The sequence below is a fragment of the Phragmites australis genome, chromosome 18 (genome assembly GCF_958298935.1).
Source record: "Phragmites australis chromosome 18, lpPhrAust1.1, whole genome shotgun sequence".
Lineage (NCBI taxonomy): Eukaryota > Viridiplantae > Streptophyta > Magnoliopsida > Poales > Poaceae > Phragmites > Phragmites australis.
In genome coordinates, this window is record NC_084938.1 from 24,227,063 (window position 1) to 24,251,198 (window position 24,136).

The 24,136-nt window shown below is 44.0% G+C and overlaps 1 protein-coding gene across 1 annotated transcript; it reads right to left on the reverse strand.

Annotated features, from left to right (window-relative positions):
- Positions 1 to 4,456: 4,456 nt before the first annotated feature.
- On the reverse strand, positions 4,457 to 5,393 carry LOC133899769 (bZIP transcription factor RISBZ3-like). The gene has a single exon (XM_062340832.1). It carries the CDS (start codon positions 5,257 to 5,259, stop codon positions 4,597 to 4,599), a length of 663 nt encoding a protein of 220 aa, XP_062196816.1. The 5' UTR covers positions 5,260 to 5,393; the 3' UTR covers positions 4,457 to 4,596.
- Positions 5,394 to 24,136: the final 18,743 nt, after the last annotated feature.

The window sequence follows — 24,136 nt, forward strand, 5'->3', positions numbered from 1 at the left end:
GTCCATCACATGGATGTGAAATTAGCCTTTCTCAACGATGAATTGGAGGAGAAAGTGTATGTTGCACAGCCACTAGGGTTCGTTGTTACCGGAGAAGAGCACAAGGTCCTGCTGCTACGGAAGGCGTTCTATGGCCTGCGATAAGCACCGTGCGCATGGAATGTGAAGCTCGATAGCATATTGAGAACTCTAGGCTTCGTGCCAAGTGCGCATGAACATGCAACGTACCGGCGCGGCCATGGCAACATGTTGCTGCTCGTTGGGGTTTACGTGGATGATCTGATCATCACGTGATTGGCAAAGGGGGAGATCGACCGATTCAAGGCGGAGATAAAGACTCAATTCAGGATGAGTGACCTCAATTTGCTATCCTACCTTGGGATCGAGGTCCAGCAGAGCAGCAGCGACATCACGTTGTGCCAAACGCACTACGTCACTCGAATCCTAGAGATGGTGGGGATGTGAGACTGCAATCCCGTTCACACCCCGATGGAGGAATGGCTTAAGCTCAGCAAATGGAGTACAAGAGGCTTGTCGGCATCTTTCACTACCTCGTCCACACATGATCGGATCTCGCCTTCAGCATCGGGTTCGTGAGCCGCTTCATGGAGCAGCTAACTCAGGAGCATATGGCGGCTGTGAAGAGGATCCTGTGCTATGTTGCCGGAACAATCAACTACGGTTGCCGCTACGGGAAAGCAGAGGAGGGACAGTTTGTCGGCTACAGCAACAACGACCTTGCTGGTGACATTGATACGCGCAAGAGCACTTGTGGCACTTTGTTCTTCTACAGTGACGACCTGGTGAATTGACATTCTCTCGAACAAAGGGTGGTGACCCTATCGTCCTGTGAAGCAGAGTATCTCGCCACCACCACTGTAGCTACACAAGATGTGTGGCTGGTTCGATCGCTTGACAAGTTCAAGGGGAAGCTTGCTGGCACCGTCGAGCTTAAGGTTGACAACAAATCATCTCTAGCACTAAGCAAAGACCCTGTGTTCTATGAGCACAGCAAGCACATCGATGTGCGCTACCACTTCATCAAAGAGTGCTTGGACAACAAAAGTGCCAGCGTAGACTTCATTGGCACCAAGGACCAGCTCATAGACATCTTAACAAGGTATTAGGGCGAGTTAGAGATGGAATGGTCCAAATAAAACTTAAGCAAACGCACAAGACTTAAGGGGAGTAATGTTAGTGTAATTCTTGTGTGTCAGTTAGAGATTAGTTAGTTTAATCTTTTTGCTATGTCAGTTACTGTTGCAACCATATACGCCGGCTTGCAATAGCAGGGCGGTTACTGTAGCAACAGTATGTCGGTTACTACACCAATAGTAAGTCGGTTTTGTACTATAAATAGGATTGAACACCTCCTCATTGTAAGTAAGCTTTGAAAGTTCTAAAACCATTGGAAACTATTAGCAACTAGAAACTCCTGTGCCCAATATGTGCTCGCGTGTGTTCTTCCCATCTACCTCTCGCATGATCAAATTCAACACACACTCCATCGTTTGACAACTATATGACCTGGTAAATTAATATGATTTTTTTGCTCATTTTGTTTAAGACAACATAATCTCTGTTTGGTTATAGTAGCTGCCTTTTTGCTGTTGATATGTACTAGGTCTTCTTTCTGAATTAGTACTATGGAATTCTAATGTCAACTGAATGAATTAAAATGAAAGTGGAGTCTTCGAGTTATATTTATTGTCACTAGCAAATCTCCGCTAAACAGTGCTACCTCGACACCCGTGTCGGATTCTGTGTTGTATTTTACATGTCTAAATTTTCTTTATCAAATCATGCACCCGAATCTGAGTCGGATTCTGATATCCGTATCTGTGTTCAGTAACACTACTCCTAAAAGCTATGAGTCCTATTCTGCGGCTAATTTATCATGCATAGAAGCCAAGGGAGGGAGAGACTCAGGATAAGGACATTACATTTGCAACGAATAGAAGATGGGTCGGTTGGTGTGAATTTGGAAAGTTCACATCAATCTCGTGGCACATTGACGCCGATGATAGTGCTTGTACTATCATGTACATGTGAAAAAACATTTTCCTATTCTGACTTCAAGATGCAAGTTCAATAATGATGTGCAGACTGAAATCCGAAATATTGTTAGAACTGTAGAATGCCGATCCGTTATTACAGGAGTCTCTGGAGGACATGTTATTCACTATCACTGATAAATCACTCAAAGCCTTAATATTAAATATAAAATGTAGTCTCCTGGAAATATGCTTTTCTCATGCATTATGCCTTTGTACAAACAATAAAATGAGCATGATACAGTGTTCTTCTTTTATTTTCCGACTGATGAGTTGACTTCAAATGATAGTTCTGTGCTGTCAATGGAGTTGTGTGTGTAATTCTTTTTTTTTTTCATTTCTGTTTTACCTTGCTGTGAACAGGAGATGTGTTTGAAGAAATTGTTATCTAGTCTGAGACCATTCAGTTAAGCAGGTGGAGTTCTCTCTGTGTTTTCCAATACTACTAAGAACTTCCATTGCAGCACCATTTGCCTTTTGTTTCTCAGGTGGCCTTTTACAAGGATATTTGCAGATCCAGCAAAACTTTGCCAAGAAAAGAGCTATGCTGAGAAGGGCATTTCTCCATCTCTAGCTGGTGAAGACATGTCAAAGAAATAAGCATGTCATTTAACTGCAGACATATCTTTAACACCTGGCAAGTGAAACCTATCCATGAAGACCACCTTATGGATAACTTTTATGTGTCATCCTTGAAGCAAGTGACCTGAAGCATGAAAATTGTCAACATTCCCAAATTAACTTTAGAATGTTTTGAACCAAAGCTGATTTGTCATTGTAAACAGGTTAGGAAGTATACTGAGACCTGTTACCTGTAACTCTATGGGAAGTATACTGATACTGATATTATTCCTCCCCAGGGATGTTTCATCTTTTTTCCTGCCAAGTGTCGTATCCACAATCTCCGATTCCTTTTCTCCTGAATTCTGCAAACTGTAGGGCACTAGCATCTTGTCGCCTAATAGTCTGTTTGTAGTAACATCCCACCGCCTCCAGTGCAAAGCATCTGCAACATCCATGGCAAGCTACCGTTTGCAGTCTCCAAGTGCCCCTGAAATCATGATGAGCAGATGGATGAACACACCTGAACTGCAGCTGTTCTTATCTTCATGCAAGTGTACCTGCGTTGGTAAATTGGCTCCTGGGATGGACAGTTTGTTGAAGTGCTCTTGCCTCTCGTACTTTCCACTAGTTTCTTCCTGCTATAAGGAAAGCTCCATTGCCACCACCGTGCGACATTGTATGGTGCATTGGTGCTTGTCCCACCGTACCTGGTGTAAGCCAAGGTCCCTGCCATTTTAATCACTGTTGCTTGGGCCCTGTGATGTGAGCATCTCACGGTGGTGGTCTCCTTTCTCCCCAGTCTTCACACGTATCCTTGGACATGCTTGAGCTGGTACCGCACTTGCGGCAATAGGTCCTCAGGCTCTAGATTTGTATTGTTCTGCATTTTTCTCAGTGCTGGTGCACTGGTGCCGCTCCTATCTTCAGCCACACAATTTTGCCGTTGAAATGTATTTCCCCATTTCTGGTTAAGTGTAATTTATGTGTGTTTATGCTCTGCCAAGGGTTCCTGGCCATGTTTATATTTGACAGTGAAATCCCAGGAGTTCCTATGCATGTTCGCAACTGAAATCTGTATGAGAGTTCATATGCCTCCAAGCGAAATATTCTTGTCTACTTTTCGCATTCCAGGCTGAAATATTCATTATGCTTATAGTATTTGTAGGAGAACGAAGTCATGTTGTCATGTTTGTGTATACTTTTTTTATGAATAATAAGTCCTTCTTTTCCATTTGGAAAAACATAGTGTCCATTTTTATTCATTTGGCACCATAATTAAAGCGTAGATTTTTGTATTGCAGCACATGTTACTGAATTTTTTGTTCAAGGTCCTCTGGAATCCTGTCCGATAAGTATTTCAATGAAGAAGATGTGGTTTTCAGATCAAGACCTTTATGCTGCGGTACTCATATACCAAAATTGTTTGATACATATGCCGAAACTTGTCTCATACTGAGACAACATGAGCAGGTTCTGCTTCTGTGGTCAGAATCAGAAAAGCAGAAACTAGTAGATTAATTTGAAACATGAAAGCATAAAGTCCATAAATAAGGAAATTTAGCATATAATCCATTACATGTAAGTTGGAGCCATGACATCAGTTGCACTGAATTGTGGCATGTCTTCTTATACTTACACGTCACTAAAATTTCTTGAGAAACAACTCTTAATTCGTGTGTCCCAAAGGGGGTGTCGTTGGTTATGATTCCATTTTAGCTAGCTCTCGCCCTCATCCTTTGGTCCTGCTATTCTGTTCCTATTGCTCGTTTGCAAGTTTGCAACTCACAAACAGTACACCTGATCCATATTATCCATAAGGTAAGTACCAAAATAACTGTAAAAAAAAAGCTCCTCGAAATAGTGAATAGATTGCATGGTGCATGCATGCACACGTCTCCATTAATTATCCTCGTTTAGTTATACATATTCTTATTTCTATAATTATCCTCTCAAGTAAAAATTGGGTCGGATAATGTATTCATTCAGCAGTAGTGGTGCTGCTGTTCTTGCATGGCTCCGGAGAGCCGCTGTGATTGCTCGATGCGGCGGCGGCGGAGGTCTTCTCCGCGGCCGCGTCTTGCAGGAGCTGCTCGAGCTTCTTGGCCAGCTCGATCTTCTCGTCCCTGAGCCGCACGCCCTCGCGGCGGGCGTCGGCGCAACCCCTCAGCGCGCGGTTGAGCTCGTCGAGGAGGCGACAGTTGGTGCCGCGGAGGCGCGAGACCTGCGCCCACAGCTCGCTGAGCTGCCGCTGCTTGCGCATGCGCGACCGCCGCGCCGACTCCCGGTTCGACACCATGCGCCGCCGCCGCCTCTCCTCCTCCGCCGACACCGCCGCGGTGCCCACCTGGTACTGGTAGCTGCTGCCCCCGCCCTCGGAGCCCGATCCCGAGCTGGGCGAGCCATTGCCGCCGGAGAGGTGAGCCGCCGCTTCCCGGACGACCGTCTCAAGCTCGAATGAGGAAGCGTCGCCGCAGAGCAGAGCGGCATCAACTTCTTGGAAAGATGACGTCGGCTTAAAGGACGGTAGGAAGTAGGCCTGAGGTGGCAAGGCCATGTTCATGTGGTGGTGCGCGGCGAAGGAAGGGTTCGGAGGGCAGAGGAAGCGGAGGCTGGCCACCTCGCCATGGAAATGGTGGTACATCTTGCTCTTGCCTTACTGTCTCTTCTTTGCTAATGCTTGTGAAGTGGTAGAGGGTAGCCGTGGCTTGGTTTGGTGAGCGAGATTGGTTTGCTCTTGCTGTTCTGGAGAAGAAGGGCTGGGATGGTGAGGGCCTTTTATAGTGTGGCACGTTAGCTTTGCTTGCCTAAGAGAGAAATAATCTCTCTGCTGATCCATCTTATCTGAGAGAGAAGACTTTGGTTTGATACACCGTATAGAGCTAGTTTATGCATTTTAATATTGTGCAGTTTTCCTTTTTGTTTTATTGAGAATCTTGTTGACCTAGAGTTTGGTAACTTGCAAATATGGGCATGACTAGTGAGCTTTAGAGGGTTGGCATATCCAAGTACTCCCTGCGTTTTTGTAGATCCTTCTCCTATAGATCACTGCATATCTTGGCTTCCCAAGAGAATATATAGATCGACCTTTTTTTTTGCAGGACTCGACTCGAGTCATTCGAGTCATGCTCATCGCAGGTGAATGCAATTCTTGATTTGTGCATGCCAAACCTCCTGGCTTTTACGGATTCTTCTAGAGATACCTTTGCTTTCGGTTACCACTTTTAAATTATCGAGTATAGATTATTGCTTTCAGTTACCACATTTAAACTATATTTTGGTCTCATTCCGAATACTTGTAATTTGCAGCATTATTGTAATAATAAAATAGGTTGTGTGCACCAAGTAGTACAGAGATCGAAAACTCTTTTACATAATTAAAAAAGATTATTGCATGCATGGCCTAATTTAAGCAAAAGTCTCTTCAGCTGGAGTGGTGTGAAATTCACAAGAGACAGCAACTTGTTGGCATCATGGCTTGTCGATAGGCACTATGAGACTAAAATAGCATACTAGTGGAGCAAGTTGGGAAGAAACGGCGTCGGGTTGTGCGTTTGCAAGCATAATATTCTCGTAGTCTTAGCCTTAATCCCTAGCGCTCAAGCTCCTACACAAAATTTCCATACACCATATGGAATATGAAATGCAATAGTAAACACCCGATCGACGCGAAAATCAATAATATTTGAACCTGCGCGCCTAAGCTGATTCATTGCGATCTAGTGGATGCATGACTATTTCCTGATGGTGTGGTAATTTCTCTCGGGACGACACTTACACTATTAAACGGATCTAGTTCTTCTTCCACATTCAACTGAATAATTTCCACTCCTTTTTTTCTTTTTTTAATAAGGGGACTCCCTGAGCTCCTTTTCTTCTTCTTTTGTCATGGATGAGGTAGAGTAAGAAGAAAAGAGAGGGAGAAAAATCGAACAATGAAGAAGAAAATAAAGCGAGAGTTTGACTTCCGTTCTGTACTTCAAGTACTTCAAGTGATCTCTAAAGTAGACCGCGCAATAAGGAGGCTTCTGTAAATAAAATGAAGCGAGAGGTGGATAAACTCCTACCTGATTTATTTGCATCTGTCACTGATACCAAGTATTCACACTTTGTAATAATAGCACGTATGGGTAACTGACATATAGTGACATCAAAGCTAATCAGACGTGGGGTTCTCTCCATGTGAAGTCCTTGTAGCCAGAGTCGTATGGGAAGGAAGAACGACCATTGTCCACAAATTAAAGTTGCGAGGAACGATGAATTATTTGTGGTTGAGGGTGCCAATTAGATTTGGATGGGGGAAGGGTGACGCCATCCAAGTGGCCGCTTAGTGCAAAGGCGGCAGCAAGGCAGGGGGCCATGAGGCTTTTTGATGATTAAGGTGCTTGTCCATTGCAATGGCCCCACTCTCCTTAAACATTTGTGTAGGCCTCACTAGAAGTGGATAATTAGGAATTAGGGAACAGTGGCGACTAACTCTTTTATATATGAGAAAATTATTTTTAAGGGCAAAACTATACAAGGAAATTTCATCTAACTAAGATGTAAGCTAAACGAGTGAAATATTATGGATATGTGATCTGCGCAATGGATGCTCGTCACTTCGTAGGCTCCATGCTCTGGTAGTGAGCCGTAGATCACTACTTCAACTTTCCATTCAGGAGGAGCATTGGCATACTCAATCTTTACTCCTGCATACTCAGGTGACTTCTTAGATCCCAGACTATGAAGTATCTCCCAAAGCTTGGCGGAGAACCATCATGCGTGGCGTCCATCGAGTGAAATAGTGATATGCGAACGTAGAATCACGAATACAAAAGGTGAGTTGGCCTTTCAAAGTCAACCATAATGTGCTTGGTGTTTTTTTTCCCTGAAGGAAATGTACTAGATATTATAATATAGATGAGTTTTTGAGAAGTGAGATACTGCAGTTTTAGTGAAAGTTGAAGAGTCACTAACTAGATGCTTAAATCTTCTTGTCAAGTTCTTTGGATACTACCACTTTATTCTATTTGTGAATTACTGATTTGATCCATCACGCTATCACAAATTGCTTCCCGTCAGTTACGTTTGTCATGTAACTTCTGATGAGCGAGCTCCAGAACTGCCTTACCTAGATTTAGAATGTGATGGTAATTTGGGGTGAATTGTTTGTTAAAATGTGTATACGATTTTACTTTATAACCGCATGATTATCTTGATAACTATGAGAGCCGTTCAAATTGCATTTGGCTTAATCGAACGTGTTGACTGGCTATAAAGATGAAAGTTAGCACGCGTTTGTTCACCGACATGCCATGTGCTAACACACATCTAAACCGCCCATTGCACCACCATTCATTTAACACGAGCGTAATTTTGGTATTCCCGGTGCATGCCTGTCAAGATCACACATGTACCTTTATATAAGTTTATCACAATAAGGGACAACAAGTGTGAAATTAATTACAACATGGTGCAACAAAAGTTATCAGAATGAAAGCAACTAGTGTCAAGTTATCCATAAACTTGACCTCAAAATGAAGACTAGAAACTATTACAACAAGTTTGTTCTAGTACATCATTCAACTAGATACGCAATGGAAAAATATGTACAATAAAATAGCAAAAGTAGACGATGATGCTTTTGCCCTTAAGCATCACCAGGGTTAGTCTCATGTCGCTTGGCTTTACTCTTGCCCATCGCCGGTATCGACGAAGTAAAAGTAATCGAACATCGGCTTGTCCTCACTTGCAACAAAAACTTAACAATAGCCCTGTGAGTACGAAGATACTCGTAAGACTTACACATATGGGTATATATATTCCCGACTCGAAGTATGATTCATTTGGTTGTGTCAAGAAAACTAAACCATAAATTGACACATTTGCTTAAATGCAATTTTAATCATCTTAATGTATACACACCTAAGGATGAAGACTTAAGTGACTCAACTGACATGCTCCACTTTTCTCAAATCTTACCCATAGCTTAATGAGTAGCCTTATACAAGGAAACAACCCGAAAGAATCACATTTCCCTCTCATGTTCATGACCGTCATCTTAATGTATACACACCTAAGTATGAAGACAAGGAATCCCCGATGAACATGACCGTCATCTCAAGAACATCATGTGACTCTACAACGAACTGTAAGGACACCGAGAGTGCGGCAATTTGAATTGTTTTACAACCATGCAGTGGGTACATCTTTACCAACACGACATGACTCGTGACAACCTTTCTCATATGTGCTGCATCAGATCAACCCATGCCTACGGTGCCGAGGATACTTAGTTTCTGCCGAGGTTCTTCCCCATTAGACACCCATAGGGTCTTCACAGACCTAATATAAACTTCTCCATCTCATCACTTCTCTTGACACATCGTAGGGCCACAGTTAGTCGATGCACACAACATATGATATTTAGCTCATTTGTCCCATGTACGGATATATGGTAAGTATGGTAAGTGTTGGGCATATGCAAACAGTGGTACAGTCCTTAATCAACTCAAGTGGGGCTACGGTGTCACACCTGGTTTTATAAAGGGGTAAAACCAGATGCAAACCACATGTATGCCATGATCAACTTTCATACATGCAGCGACTTCATCAGTGTATCACACACAATGCCATCATTACAACGTTTAACTTAAACAAAATAGATAGACCTCAAAATCTTTAACTAAAGAGCAGAAACTAAACACAGCGAAGCTCCTATCTTCCACATGCAATTGACCGGGGGAACCACCGGCCTAGAAATATTCGTCCTCGTCGATATAGAAGTCTGGCTCTCCTTCAATGTCTCCATTGTCTGAGACTCTGAGCAGCGGTTTGATGCACATTTGGATGAAAATAGCAAGTGTGAGTACATAATGTACTCCACAAGTGTGGGAAATATATGACATGCAAGCTTGATTAAAGAAATAGGCTATAACAGGTAAATTGGCATAAATGCCAATTATGCTATCGTAAAAGAGTTATAAAAGCATCCTATTTAACTATGTAATTCATCACTAGACTTCCAACTCCTGAAAATATCTCCACATATTTCCCAACTACCTGAAATCCACATCAAGTTCCCAAACCAACCAACTTGATACCCATCACAGGTAACCAAGAACCATCCACTGACATTTACCTGTCACAGGTAACCAACCAAATCAACTAAACCAAACCAACTAATCATGTGAGGATCCAAGTTTCTCATAACCGTGAGCACGGCTGATATATCAGATTGTACACTCTGCAGAGGTTGTCCAGCTTTCCCTATGAGTCGTGATTTCCTTGTTGCTGTGCCGGCCAAGCACTTGACACACGCCAGTAGTGTGTCGCCTGGAGATCACTAAAAGGCTGTTACATAGCATCATCCCAACAAGAATATGCCTGCTAAGGTTTCACCGTCGTCAAAGTGGAGTCACACCACTCAGAAGTCCCCTCATGCGCCTTGTAGCTCCCAAAAGAACCACTCTTCCCTTCCCCTACACCACCAGTGGCTCATTCTATGCTGAGGATCCGCTAATTACTAAACCAGGTCGTACCCATATAAGCCTCGTAGATGGACGATAATTCTTGAGTTGTCACTCCACAAACCGATCCTTAGGACATCGAGCAAACACTACCACCTACCAAAGTGTTTCACACACTTGTGCCTCACGCACCATCATCAACCAACCTTCTGCTCGACATCCCTAAGTTCCATGTTGCTACAAAAAATTCCAGAATTCCCAACTTATATTTGCATAGACCATTAATCATGTTTAACTGACTATCCATACATACCCTTATGCACAGCTAAGCATAAACTACCCAACATAACCATTACTGAGTACTAGACGACAAGGAAAATATGGAACATGGTACTATAAGTAAGTGTGATTCAAAATTAATAGCATGCATGTTTGAAATAAAGAACACATTCAAAAACTGTGATCAAAATATTTAAGGACACTTGCCTTTTCCAACTTGCTGCTCAAACTCTTCAAAGGTTTGGTCTTGGAGATTCTCGAACTGCTCTTTGACTGCTCTCGAAACAAACTGGAAAAGTACACAACAAAACTAACTAAAAACAGTACCCCAAATAATATCTAACATCTGAGAAAAAGGTACTAAATAATAGTACACGCTGATACGAATGCGGGAGCGTGAAAATCGCCTAAATCAGAGCTAGAACGAGAAAGATATGCTAAACACAAGTTTTAGGGTGAAATCTAAAAGGAAAAGGACCTATTTTGAACTAAACAGAAAGTTTAAGGGCCTTTTTTTTAAAATTAGAGGGACCTAAATGTAATTTTGGAAAAGTTCAGGGGCTATATTGTAAAAAGATAGAGACTTATAATTAATTTTAGAAGAGTTCAAGGGCTTATTTGCAAAATTACCAATTTTTAGAATTTTTGAAATTATTTTTGTATTGGAAAAGGTTGATTTGCCGACTGGGCTAGGTTAGGCAACTTGGCATGACACGTCAGCTTAGACGCTGAGGTGGCTGGCTGACTCGGCGGCTCAGGTGGCACTGAGTGCTGACTGGGTTTAAAGGGGACACATGTAGACTCGGGATTGGATGTCTGAAGGGGTATTTTAGATATAATCTCATCCGTCATATTTGGATTGGACGGCTGGGCAAGGGGGTGGCGTTGGTCGACCGACGACAGAGAGGGAAAATGACGGCGGGAGGGGATTGACGGTGGCGCTCTCGCCGGAGGGAGAGGAGACCTCGTCACCGGGCACGGGGGACGATGACGAGTGACGGAAAACGAAAAGGGGCTCACGACGAACTCGATTGACAGCTCACCTTCAACGGCGCAGCTCGGGAAGGAGGTCGGTGACGGAAGGGCGGTGGAGCTCCTCAATTCCTCATCGGGGATGGGGCTTCGACGGTGGAGGGGCGTCGGCGAGCGGTGGAAAATACTCCACGCGAGCACGCGATGCCGAAGATGCGCTCAGCCGCGGTGGGGAGGCGGCGGAAACGACGGGCGACAAGCTTCGAGCGGCGGCAGCAATGGCGGGCGGTGGCGCGGATGCTTTTGGGATCTGGGCGTCGATAGATCAAGGGGGGAGGGGGGTGGACGTATATAGGCAGGCGGTCACACGGGGGAAACGAATTCGGTTGGGTTGTTGGGATTTGGGCTCGGGCACGCGGTGGTGTCGACAGCGCGGAGTCAGACTCGGGAGAAGGAGGTCCACGCGTTGGTGACAGCAGAGAGGAGGCGACGGTGCGCACGGGAGCGGCAGGCTGGGCCGGAGCGAGCATGGGTGCGGGCCGGGAAGCAGCCCAGGCGGGAGGTCAAGGCCGACGAGAAGGAGAGGGGAGGCGCGGGCCGGGATGAAAGGATGGGCCGAGAAAAATAGAAGGAAAAAGAAAAACAACCCGAGAAGGAATTTTCAGGATTTTCTTTTATGATTTGAATTGATTTCTTCCACAATTTTTAAACGGCGCTTTGTTGGGTTTTCAAAAGGGAATTTTCCACACAATAAAAACCTAATACACCTACTCGAACATGAATGTGACAACTAATTCCTAAATCTATTATTTTCTCCATAAATTAATATTTTTCTCTATGGTTTCAAGAGCTAACATAAATACCTCTAACAATACTATTTCAAAAATATGAAAATTAGGGTGTTACATACGGCATCCAAGACTCCTTTCTCATCCGTCCCTACCATCCGCTCAAGTCTCATCACCAATACACTTACCACATTACTTAACCATCACCGTAGAGTTTGTAATGCATGTCCTATAACTCGCGAACGATGACGACATCCACCGCTCAACTTCTACCGATACGCTAAGCCTTTACCGAATGCTATACTTGATTCTATTCGTTACCCATGGTTACGAGGATATAGTAACATCAATCACAAGGAGGGTAATGCAATACTATAGGATATACCCACTTGACTTGTATAATTCAACCTTCCTTAATGCAACTAACCATACAATAACAACAAATTCATACACATGATCATTGTAAAATAAGGGTGTAATATGATAGATGCTTGCCTTGGTTTTTTGTGCTTCGTTCACGTACAACTCCGGTTCAATGTTGGTCTTGACTTCTTGAACCATCGACATGTCACTCTTTAATCAAAGAAATACACATCGAATAAATAAAAGAATGAGTGAAGAGATATTCTTTAAGATGCATAATCGCCAATGAGATGCAATATGTCATGTCATGAAAACATTTACAAAAGAACGCTAATCGATTGGGCTAGAAAAGATTTAAAAATTGCATGTAACAACCTAAGCTCAATGAGTACTGAATAGTTGGGGGGTGTCGAATAGAGAAGAAAATGGTAACGAGTAAAGATGGTGATCATATAGAACCCATGGCGGTTTGACTCCTGATTATGGAGTATGACTTGAGTTTAACTTGCCAAGTTACATCCTGGCAGTCAGACCACTAGGCCTGACCAGCAGCACCTCGGCGAGGTCATCGGCGATGGCTCCGTCGATACCTTTGATCAAGAGTGGTATCAAAATACTCTGTAAGACTAGGGGAGTTCACTTTGGGTGTTTTGGACAATATGCACAAGGCCAAACTCAAGGTCCACATGGATGATGTCCATGGCTAAGGGTGGAGCTCGGGTCCAAGGTGATGGGATCGATTCAAGCTCAGGAATGATGGGGGAAATGATTAGGAAAGTCTTACTTTAGTGTGGGGAAGATTTCTAGGGGTACTTATCTCGTGGTGGCCCAATTACATGTGCATGTGAAAAGCGGGCAGAAAGATATGTTAAGTTCGCACCCTACAATTTGCCCCTTAAAAATATGTTCTTAATTCTCTAATTGCTTTGGACATAAAAGATGTTAAGTTGTGTTATCATAGACTAGCGTTTGGATATGTTTTGAGCACATTGATTATTATGATATGTAATTTTTTTTTGACAAAAGCATATGCAATTTAGGATGTGCTATGCATAGAAAAGGACATGAGATGGCTGTGATCAATTATAATTCCCATGTAAGGTGAGCGAAGAAAAAGATGTTAGTTATACCAAGATGGTGCACTAGATTTACATAAATAGGCCCTATATTTATTTCCACTGGGAGCGGGTGATATTTTTATGAAAAGATAAATCACTTTAACAATATTTTTATTATCTGAAAATAGACATTATAACAGTGCTTTGAGCACAATCCTAGAATATGAGCCTTTTTAGTAAAATTTTGATGCTATAGAAAATCCGAATCAGCAAATGTAACATAGGCAAGGCCAGCAACCAAATACTTCTCTAATTCTCCAGATGTTTCCTGTACTATTATAGAACAAGTAATCTGTGCCTACTTTTCACTACCGGTTTCAAAATAATTGGTAGCGATAAGGTATCACTACCTGTTCACAAGTTTTAACGGCCAATCGATCAGAGAGACGTTAAGAATTGACATTGATACTCTTATCACTGCCGGTTCATAACACGAACCGACAGTGATACATCACTGGCGGTTGGTGTCATGGACCGGCATTGATACTTATTTATCATTGTCGATTTTTGTCATGGATGTATAAACTAGCGTGATACAATATTGTTGGTCGGTGTCATGAACCGGTAGTGATTTATCGGTTCATAAGTTCAATTAACACACCCAGGATTGAGCCGTTATGAATTGGCGGTGATAAACCTTATCACTGCTGGTTCGTAGCTAGAACCGGAAGTGATAAGACGCTCTTCTATAAATATCTCGGCCACTCCGCTCCCCATCTCACTATCTCGTCCACTCTGTTTCGCATCTCACTCTAGAATATCGACCCCGATGGGTAGTGGCAGTCAAAGTGGTATGATGGTCACCGTCGCTACCCCTCGTGTCTGTATTCTCCCGTCGTCAACCTCGCCGCCATCCCTGTCACCCACTGAGGCCATGTCGTGCCAACCCACTCCCAATCTCACTCCCCTCGGGCTCATTTTCTCCCGTTGCCGACCTCGCCACGGTCCCTGTTCAAGATTGCGACAATAAGATATCTAAATGAGTGATAGAAAACACATTGTTTCAAGATGTTTGTCATTTATTTATTTTACTATTGTCACTCGAGTTTGATAGTTTCGGATAGTAAGAAATGTAAAACTGGTATAAATTTATTGTGCAAAACTGCTCTACTAGGAGCTCTTTAGCGTATGGGGATTTGAGATAGATCCCCATATTGAAGAGGTCATGGTAGAGCAGTTTTCAGCCTCCGTGCCCATTCATCATTGCCGGTTCAAGATATGAAATTGGCAATGATAATTGGGTTATTATTACTGGTTTGTACCATGAATCAGCAGTAACACCTACCATCATTATCAGTTCCAGAACCAACAATGATAATCTATAATTATCAATACTGTTTAATCACTGCCATTTTAAATAAGGGGTTTAGTAGTGATGATCTATTTATGCTTTACCAATTTCAGCATCTTCATATGTGAGAATAATTCCATTAAAAAAAAGGGGAAAAGAAAAACCATGTGCGACGCTTTGACAGGGGCCTGATGCATCTCCTTCAAATAAGTTACAGAAGACTAGGAGTGAAGGGAATGAAAAGAATCCTCCCATCGGTGGGAGTTGATACGTCAAGGTTCACAAATGCGTTGAAAACCAATAAAAAACCTATCAATTCGGTCCGCACCAAATTCTGAATTCGATCGGTTCATTTAAATTCAAAAATTAAAAAAAATAAAAAATCATGAAAATTCTAAAAATACTAGAGACAATTCTAAGACTTTATATGTTTTTTTTTCAAAAATAATGTCATTTGCATCATATTTCATGGAGAGGAAGTTTGTAAAAAAAGAAGAAAAAACATACTTTAAAAATGTGCAACTCATTTATTAACTCCGTTAAGGAAAATATTAACATGCAAACACATTTTTGTGTGCAGGGTATACCTTAAGATGATCTATAAAATAAGTTTCACTTCATTTAGAGTTTTATTAATTTCTCCATGATTTTTATAAAGTTCACAAGCATAAAGTGAACATGTTAAGAAAAAACAATGTAATTAACTTTGTCATGTCTACTATTATTTTTTCTACACAAAACATTGTTTAATTTAACTAAGTGGTTTCACTAATTTTGGGGCATGATGGATTAGTTATGAATCAATCTAGTTGCAACACATTTACTTTCAATCCTGCACATTACAATAACTATTTCATGATTTCATGTATGTTTAGAAGATAGAGGATCATGTAAGAAGACTAAAAAATGGTTTCATATTTTTTATTAGCAAATAATTAACTATGCATTTAACTACATTTAGAAAAATAAATTTTCTCACAGAAAATATAAACTTGTCATTAGTATAAATACTTTTATCATGTATATCGAGTTACAAGGAAACTAACAAAATTTAAATTTGTTTCACTTGATTTAAAGCTCAGATATATTAGCTATCGATTTTACAAGGTTGAGCTATTTTCTGGTTTTTCTTAAACTTTACTGAAATTCGATAAAACCGAACAATTTTTAATAGAATTTGAACGGTTTTTAGAAAATTAAGTGGTTTTTGAGCACAAATGAAATGCGGTTTTAGTTAAATTCAGACGGTTTCCAAATAGTCGATTCGCCTGATTTTTGCCTCTGAGTTATAAATTTGATCATGTGAATTAACCGAAATTGCACCGAATTTTTACCGAATTTTTTGGTTTTCGTGAATTTGGTGGGTACGAATTTCATTGCCCAAACGAATTTGTTAATCTTGGATACGTGTAGTATCAAATAAACAGGGTTGGTCCTGTGTTATTTCTAACAAAATTCAATTACTACAAAGTTCAAAATTCAGATGTTTTTTTAATATATTCCTTAAAAGAAAGATCCCTGAGAATCCAGATAACAACATGGATGCTTCTGCCAGTTGCATCCTCTGATAATACTATTGCTTTCCCTGACCGAACAGAGGCTATTTACTCTCGTTAAACTGTGATTAAAGATGAGTTGTTGTTCTTAGCTCTCATAATGACTGACACGTAGCAGGTAGCAACCGAACTATTCAAGATCTCAAGTTGACATCGTCCTAAATATACTATGATTATTCCGGACTACTTTTGAGTGCGGTCAGATAGAGACGATACAGCTTTTCTCCTTTGCGTTTCTTTCTGGCTACAATCATCGATCACTGATATTTTGTACACAAAAGACAAGAGTGAGTGGTGTGCAGTTTTCTCACGACAAGTTTTTAATTCTTCTGGACACTGAATTACCTGATTATGCAGCACCGGATCATGTCATCACGTCCCCTTAATTATTCAGCCTAAAGAAGCTAAGACAAATTGTGCATGTTCCATCAGACATGAATGTTTGACATATACATTCCGATTGCCTTTCTTGGACAACTCTGAAAACCTTTCGAAAAAAAAAATCTAAGCTGTCTTTATTTCAGTTATCATGACGTTCTGCCTAACCAATCCATCTGGCAACCTATATTGTTGGCCGTGCGTGCAGTGCAAAGACAGTGGTATACTGCCTGGCACCGGTTGCTCTGTTATTTTGTCAGTAATCACGAGGCACATATTTCAGTCCACTTCTAGTTCTATTCAGTAATACAGTAATGGATCCATAAAACCTCACATGAAGGGTTAGCTCTGGCTAAAGGTGACTGCTCGGGAAAAAAGCTATGGCCAAAGGCGAGGTCATTTCTTTAAACTTGTATAGTCATAAATAAACTCACAAGCGTAGGGTGCTTTATTTTGCTAGGGATGGCAACCAGATATGTGGGTTTAGGTCCTCGTAGGTTCTGCATCCGGTGGGTACGGGTTTGGGTGCAAAATCCCGCTCACAGGTTTGGCGGGTCGGGTTTGAGTTCCTACTTAGCTCCGTGGGTGACCCGTGGACACCTGAAGTTATTAGCCCATCTACCTCTCTGGCTCTCTCGGCTAGGCCGGCTCATCTCCCTCTCCTTTCTCTCTCACTCGGTTTCCCTCACCTTCTCTTCTTTCTCTCTCACCCGGCTAGGCTGACCTCCCTCACCTCTCTCTCTCTCTCTCTCTCTCTCTCTCTCTCTCTCTCTCTCTCTCTCTCTCTCTCTCTGTGCACAGAGGCAATGGCGGGGCGGGCTTGGCGGCAGCGGCTAGGGTTTGGCGATGGGGTGGCGGCCGAAGTGGAGGCCACAACATCGGTGCTGGCGATGCTGGGCGTCGAGGCGGCAGATCCGGGCGTTGGTGGCTCGCTCCGGTGCCAGTAGCGTGGATCCGGCGGTGGCAGCACGAGACGAACGCGGTAGCGTGGATCTAGCAGGGAGGTGGTAGTGGAGGTCCGCGCCCGGTGTTGCAGCCCTATACGCACTGGCCTCACCGACCTTCCACGCCCGGCCACGTCACCCCTCCGTCTGGCCGTGCCGTCACGCCGCCCCTTCTGCCTGTCCCCACTGCTCGGTCGCGTCGTCGCGTCACCCCCTCCCCGCCACCCCTCCGCACCAGGCCGTGTCGCCCCCTCTGTCGTTCGCCCGCTCTCAGCTTCCTCGGATGACAAGACCTGATGGGTCCCCACTGAGTTTGGAGGCGGGGTCTCATTTTAACCCGATTTGTACTTCGGGTGCGGGTTGGGTTTTGCATTTTGGGTTTCGTGGCGAGTGAGTTTTAGCTCAACCCGCAATGTCCATGCAACTTGTGAAGTATCATATCGCAGTGGATTATAATCCATAGTTTTTATCTTACTGCTTTTGCATATATGTTAACTAAAATGGCACTGATTTGTAGAATCATCGATAAAAGACTTAGTAATCCAGTACCAAGAACTTAAAGATATGTCCATAGTGGGCACCAAGAGAGCCATGAGTGGGGAAGCTATTCATAGCCCCTTCCTCGTTCCCCACTTACCAGCCCCATGTCGATGGTCATCGCGAGCCACCACACTAGCCATCCTCTTTGCAAGACGGTTGTTGACCCCACTCCCTTCCTCTCTATCTCCAGCCGCATGACCGTTCTACCTCGAGAAGTTATGGATAGGGTGCCCTAAGGGTATGCGTTGGAGAGACGACAGTCCGCTCTCCGCAGTATCTAATGGATCTCTGGTCCATCCCTCCTCGCTGCTATCGTATCGAGATGTGCCCTTGGGCAAGGCCCCCTTGCCCCCCGGCCAACACCACAGCCCCTCACCATGCCAAGGACCACGACTTCATGGCTGATGCACGCCACCCACACCAGGTGAGATCTATCATTGTACATGACAGTAGCTCGTCCATTAGGCTTCGTGTGTTGGATATGCACCCCACTCTACACCCTGTGGACTCCTATCCACAACTGCGACTCACCGACCATCGGAGGCCTCCCATAGCCTACGTCACCAGTCATGCCGCTACTCTCGCAATGAGACTTAGTTGGTGGTTGTGGCCTCCCTGTTCGTCAGGTTGATGGTCGTTATGCACCTATGCATCGAGAGTGTAGTCGGTGCACGTTGGTCCTCCAACGCCTACAACCAGCAAAGACCTCCATCCCTACTTAAGTCATGGACTCGGATGGCTGGTAGCTGTCCAATCACACCACTGTCGCCGACAACACATCGAGCATATGCCTCCTCCAACATGGCCTCTCAGCCGCTTCCCAGTGGACCTCGATGGGCATAGCCTCAGCTGTCTCTCTTACACGCACAAGGTGGCCTTATGCAAGCTATCCACAAGGTGCTTGTGTTGTGATTGCTTCCACCACCTAGCCATGGACTACAAGCAGCCACATTCTCTGTTGGCTAGCTCTGCTGCCCCCACAGGCTGCACCCAGGCACCGAGGTATTTCATTCGTGCACACTAGGACTCCTACAGCCCACTGACACTCGTGGGATCTCTGGTTACTGGCGACACGCTGACACGATCAGAGGACACTACACCAAGTTTTCCTCTCTGGTGCCATGCTTGTGGCCGATAGAGCAATTGGATTTCGAAGAGAACTTGCCATCAGGTCACCCTATGATGTGGCCATGTTCGGAGCTCTGCTTCTTGCAGTGAAGTGATGAACTTGTGGCGGAGGAGAACTACCCGCGTTTTACTCTCATCGCTAAAGCTGGCAATATCTCTCATGACATCTCAGTGGATAAACCCACTGGATGCTCCATGATGGTTTGGGTGTGCAAGTGGATGAGTTCTCAGTCAAGCCCTACTAACTGGTGAACTTCCTGTTCGTCTTCACTAGCCATGCGGCCCACGATCGTTCTCTGAGGGTGAGTGGAATGTCTATGGGTGACATCACCTTCTCCTTGTGGACATGGACACGTCTAGCACATGTTGGCTCCATGCTGCTACAGTTTGTGTTGCCCTCAAACTCAATGGCATCTCATCACATGTTTGGTCTATGGACACGACAAACAAGCTATTGCGTTCATCGTGTTGGATCAAGCGCCTTGACCTAGCAATTGAGAACAAGACGGATCACTCCAAGTTCAAGCTCAGAACATCGACCCTCCAATCTAGGCATGATCCCCAACTTCAAGGGCGTCCTCATGGTAGAGCCAAAGCTTCCAGTCGTGCACACTGACCCGGGCATGCAACTGATCTTCAGTAGCCTCCTTGTCTACCTCCACTAGAAGAGAATGCTATCCTACCCCATCATCATTCACTTGCGTAGCGTGGCCGACTTTAGTCCATGCTCACCATCAACTTCTGGTGACCTTTCGTCATTGTCTTATGATGAGGATAGTGACAACAACCCTGACCATGGCTATGGGGAGTCCTGTGGTGTCGGTCTGTGGTTCCAATGCTACTTCTGCCAAAGTGGCAACATCGATGGCGAGGTCATGCCATTGGCATAGCAGCAGCAGTCTGACGGGAACAATGGCACTGGTGACCACCATATGCAGTCAAAGAATTTACCAATGCAAAATGCAAAATTGATCGTCACCGCTATGGTACATAGGGCAACCACAACTAGTGTTGTAGCTGGTTCTCCTGCAAAAGCGATCAAGGGCATGGTTTCCTTTCAAAAAGGGGAAATCGATAAGGCGATCCTTGTGATGGAAGGCGACATGACCCTGTCATTGCATCATCTTTTGATCTTGTGGGGGAAGGTGGGGACCTAGGATCTATCACCATGGTGTTTTCTACTATAGCACATATCAACAGAGAGGACCTAACAGCGACCAGCGTTTGCCTTGGCCTTATCTCATTTGAATACTAATGAGCATCACAGTTAGACCGCGCTGAGCTAGCTCCTAACCCAATGCTAATCAAGCTGCAAGTCCATGATTCCATGTCAATCTTATTGGGCCCAGCACTACCAGGGGGGGCAGATTCCCTTTTAGATATGGTGGTGGCTCTGAATTCAAATTCGCCACTACTAGGCCTTACATGTCCAATTTTTTTGGCACTCACCCCATCGGTTTCAACCTGATATAGCTCCAACATTTGCCTAGCAAGGTACCCTGAGGGCCTCTCTTGCGCTAGGCTCCTACCAAAGGCTCGATGGGCCTCCGTCTCCTAACCCAATGACTATAGGGCTGGGGACTACGAGATGCTGCCAAGACATGCTAGGGGGCCCAGGGTCTGAACGATGTGGGTAGACTTGAGGCCTCCTCATTTGAAATCCGCATTCAAATCCCCCCCCCTCGCACCAAGACTTGCTACTCCTATGTGCGTTGCTCAGCCAACAAACTCCCTCCCCAAGCATAGCAAAATCTTTCACAAGTGTGTACGACCAAGTGGGCGGAGGTGGTTATCATGTGTTGCATGGGCATCATCAATGACATTGGGCTTGTCACGGCTAAAACAAAGAAGGCCTCAAGAAGAAGCATGTCTCGATGATCAAGGAGTTGTTTCCTTCATCAAAGTTGGTAGGTGGTGTGGTTGGCCCAAGCCTTGCATACATATAAATGCCATGGCCCCCTCGGTTGTTCTGTCTAAAAGATAATATGTCCATCCTACCATGGAATGTGAGGGGCTCAAACTCCAAAACATGTCATGACGCAACAAGACTACTCATTGATGACACCAGAGCTTCGAGCGTTTGTGTTTACAAGAAATGGAGCTTGATGTAGTCACTCATGAGCTGATGCTCAGTATGTTGGGAATACAATTCCATGATTTTATTTACTTACCTGCGTCTGATACTAGGGATGGCATTTTGATTGCTTGCTATCAGTATGATCTCACACTCTCAGACATTCATATCAGATGTTTTTCCATCATGGTGAAGATCACCTCCATGATGAAGGATTCTAGCTGGTGGCTTACTTCGGTATATGGGCCTTAATTGATGATGACACTGCATTGTTCCTTGAGGAAATTGAGGCGAGTAGGGATACTTACGCTAGACCTTGGTTATAGTTAGCGACTTTAACTTGATCTTGGATGAATCAGATAATAACGCGAGGATCAACCAGTGGAATCTCACCTGATTGTAGTTACATGTGGAGCAACAAGCAAGAGAACCCCACACTAGTCAAGCTGGACCAAATCTTGGCCTCATTGGATCGAGAGGAGTTTTCCTCCTATTGATTTCTTCAGGTGCTCTCTTCGGACATATCCTATAACTCCCCTCTCTTCTTGCAAACCAATGTGGACATTCGCTTCAAACCACTTTTCCACTTTGAATTTTTCTATCCATAATTTGATGGATACCTTGATGTTGTTTGTAAGGGTTGGTGCTACTCGATTGACATTTAGGATCCATACAGGTGACTTGATTCCTTGTTTCACATTACGATACAAGAGTTCTAAAGATGGATGGCCTGACAAATTGGTCATGTCAAACTGTAGTTGTTGGTTGCTCAGGAGTAATCTTCAAGCTTGATCAGGCACAATAGTCAAAGAACCGCTGATGAAGCGACACTGCGCAAAGACCTCAAATGCAAGAGCCTAGGATTGGCATCTTTGGGTGTGCCATTGCCAGGCAGCGAGCACAGATCACTCAGCTACACAAGGGTGATGCCAACACACACTATTTCCACCTGTAGGCTCGCTTCCATCATCCAAAGAATCACATAGCCACCCTGGCATATGGTGATAGAACGGTCGTCACTCACGACAATAAGGCCGAAGTGCTTCTTTCTTACTTCACCTCCTTGCTCAGCCATGATATTGATAGAACATCTACTGTAAACTTTAGTGTGTCGAGCATGCTGTTGCAAGAGCTATCCAACCTCGTATCCTCATTCACCGAAGAGGAAGTTTGGAGTGCCATTAGGGACCTGCCTCCGAATAAGGTGCCTGGGCCTGATGGGTTCATCGGTGCCTTCTACCAAATGACTTGGCCCATCATTAAGGATGACATCATATGTGTGCTAAATGCTTTCTCAACTGTGGATCAAAGAAAGTTCAGGTGCTTGAATAGTGCACTCCATACACTTCTGCAAAAAAGCCGGATGCTAAGGAACCAAAAGACTATTGCTCGATCAGTTTAATATATAGTTTCGCCAAGTTGGTTTCCAAAATGATGGCAAACATATTGGCATTGGAACTACCCAGGTTGTTCGACTGAAATCAGAGAGCGTTCATCAAGGGCTACTCAATCATGGACAACTTTCGATATGTGCAACATTCTGCGCCATTGCTCAAACAGAATAAAATCCCAAAAATACTACTCAAGCTTGAGATTTCGAAGGCCTTTGATAGCTTGGCTTGACCGTTCCTATTGGACGTCTTGCAAATACTGGGATTCGGTCATCGTTGGTGCAACTAGATTGCTACATTGCTCTCCACGGCCTCGATACAAATTTTGCTAAACGGTAAACCTAGGGCTATGATCAATCATCGGCAAGGAGTGTGACATGGAGATCCCTTGTCACCAATGCTATTCATCTTGGTGATGAACACACCTAACTGGCTTTTCCAAAAGGCGAGTACGAATGTCTTGCTTCATCCGATAGGACACCCAATGATTAGATACCAGTGTAGCATTTATTCAGATGATGTGATTATGTTCACATACCCATCCTCCCAGGAGGCTACTGTCATCAAGAGCGTCCTCACCATCTTCGGTGATGCGTCTCGTGTGCACAACAACCACAACAAGTGTTCGATTACATAGATCTTCGGGGTAGAGGAATCAATCGGCGAGTTTCAGGCTATCTTGCGATGTCTGATCACACCATTCCCTATCCGATATTTGGGACTGGCATTGTCCACTAAGGCAATACCCAAATCACATATGGGGTCGTTGATTGAAAAAGTGGCACCCAAGCTGCTCCCGTGGCAAGGCATGTTGATGGTGAAGAGTGGGCGACTGATCCTTGTCAAGTTAGTCATGTTCACGATTCTACTATACACGATAATGGCAGACAAGATGTCATTGTGGGTGCTCAAAGAGATCGATGCCATCTGATGGAAGTTCCTATGGGCGGGCAATGATACTTCTGTTCGGGGCAAATGTGTTGTTGTGTAGAATATTGTGTGATGTCTAACAATCTATGGTGGGCTAGGCGTTGCTGACCTCAAGCTAATAGGCTTTTCTTTGTGACTAAGGTGGCTTTGGCTTCAACAAACTATCAGCAAGTGCGCTTGGTCTGCTCTTAAAAAAAAGGTGGATCTAGAGGCTCATGCTCTTTTCAATGCCTTAGTTCAGATTACCATTGGCAATGGAAAACAAACTCTGTTTTGGACCTACAACTGGCTTGATGGAAGCTCTATCAGCACTACGAC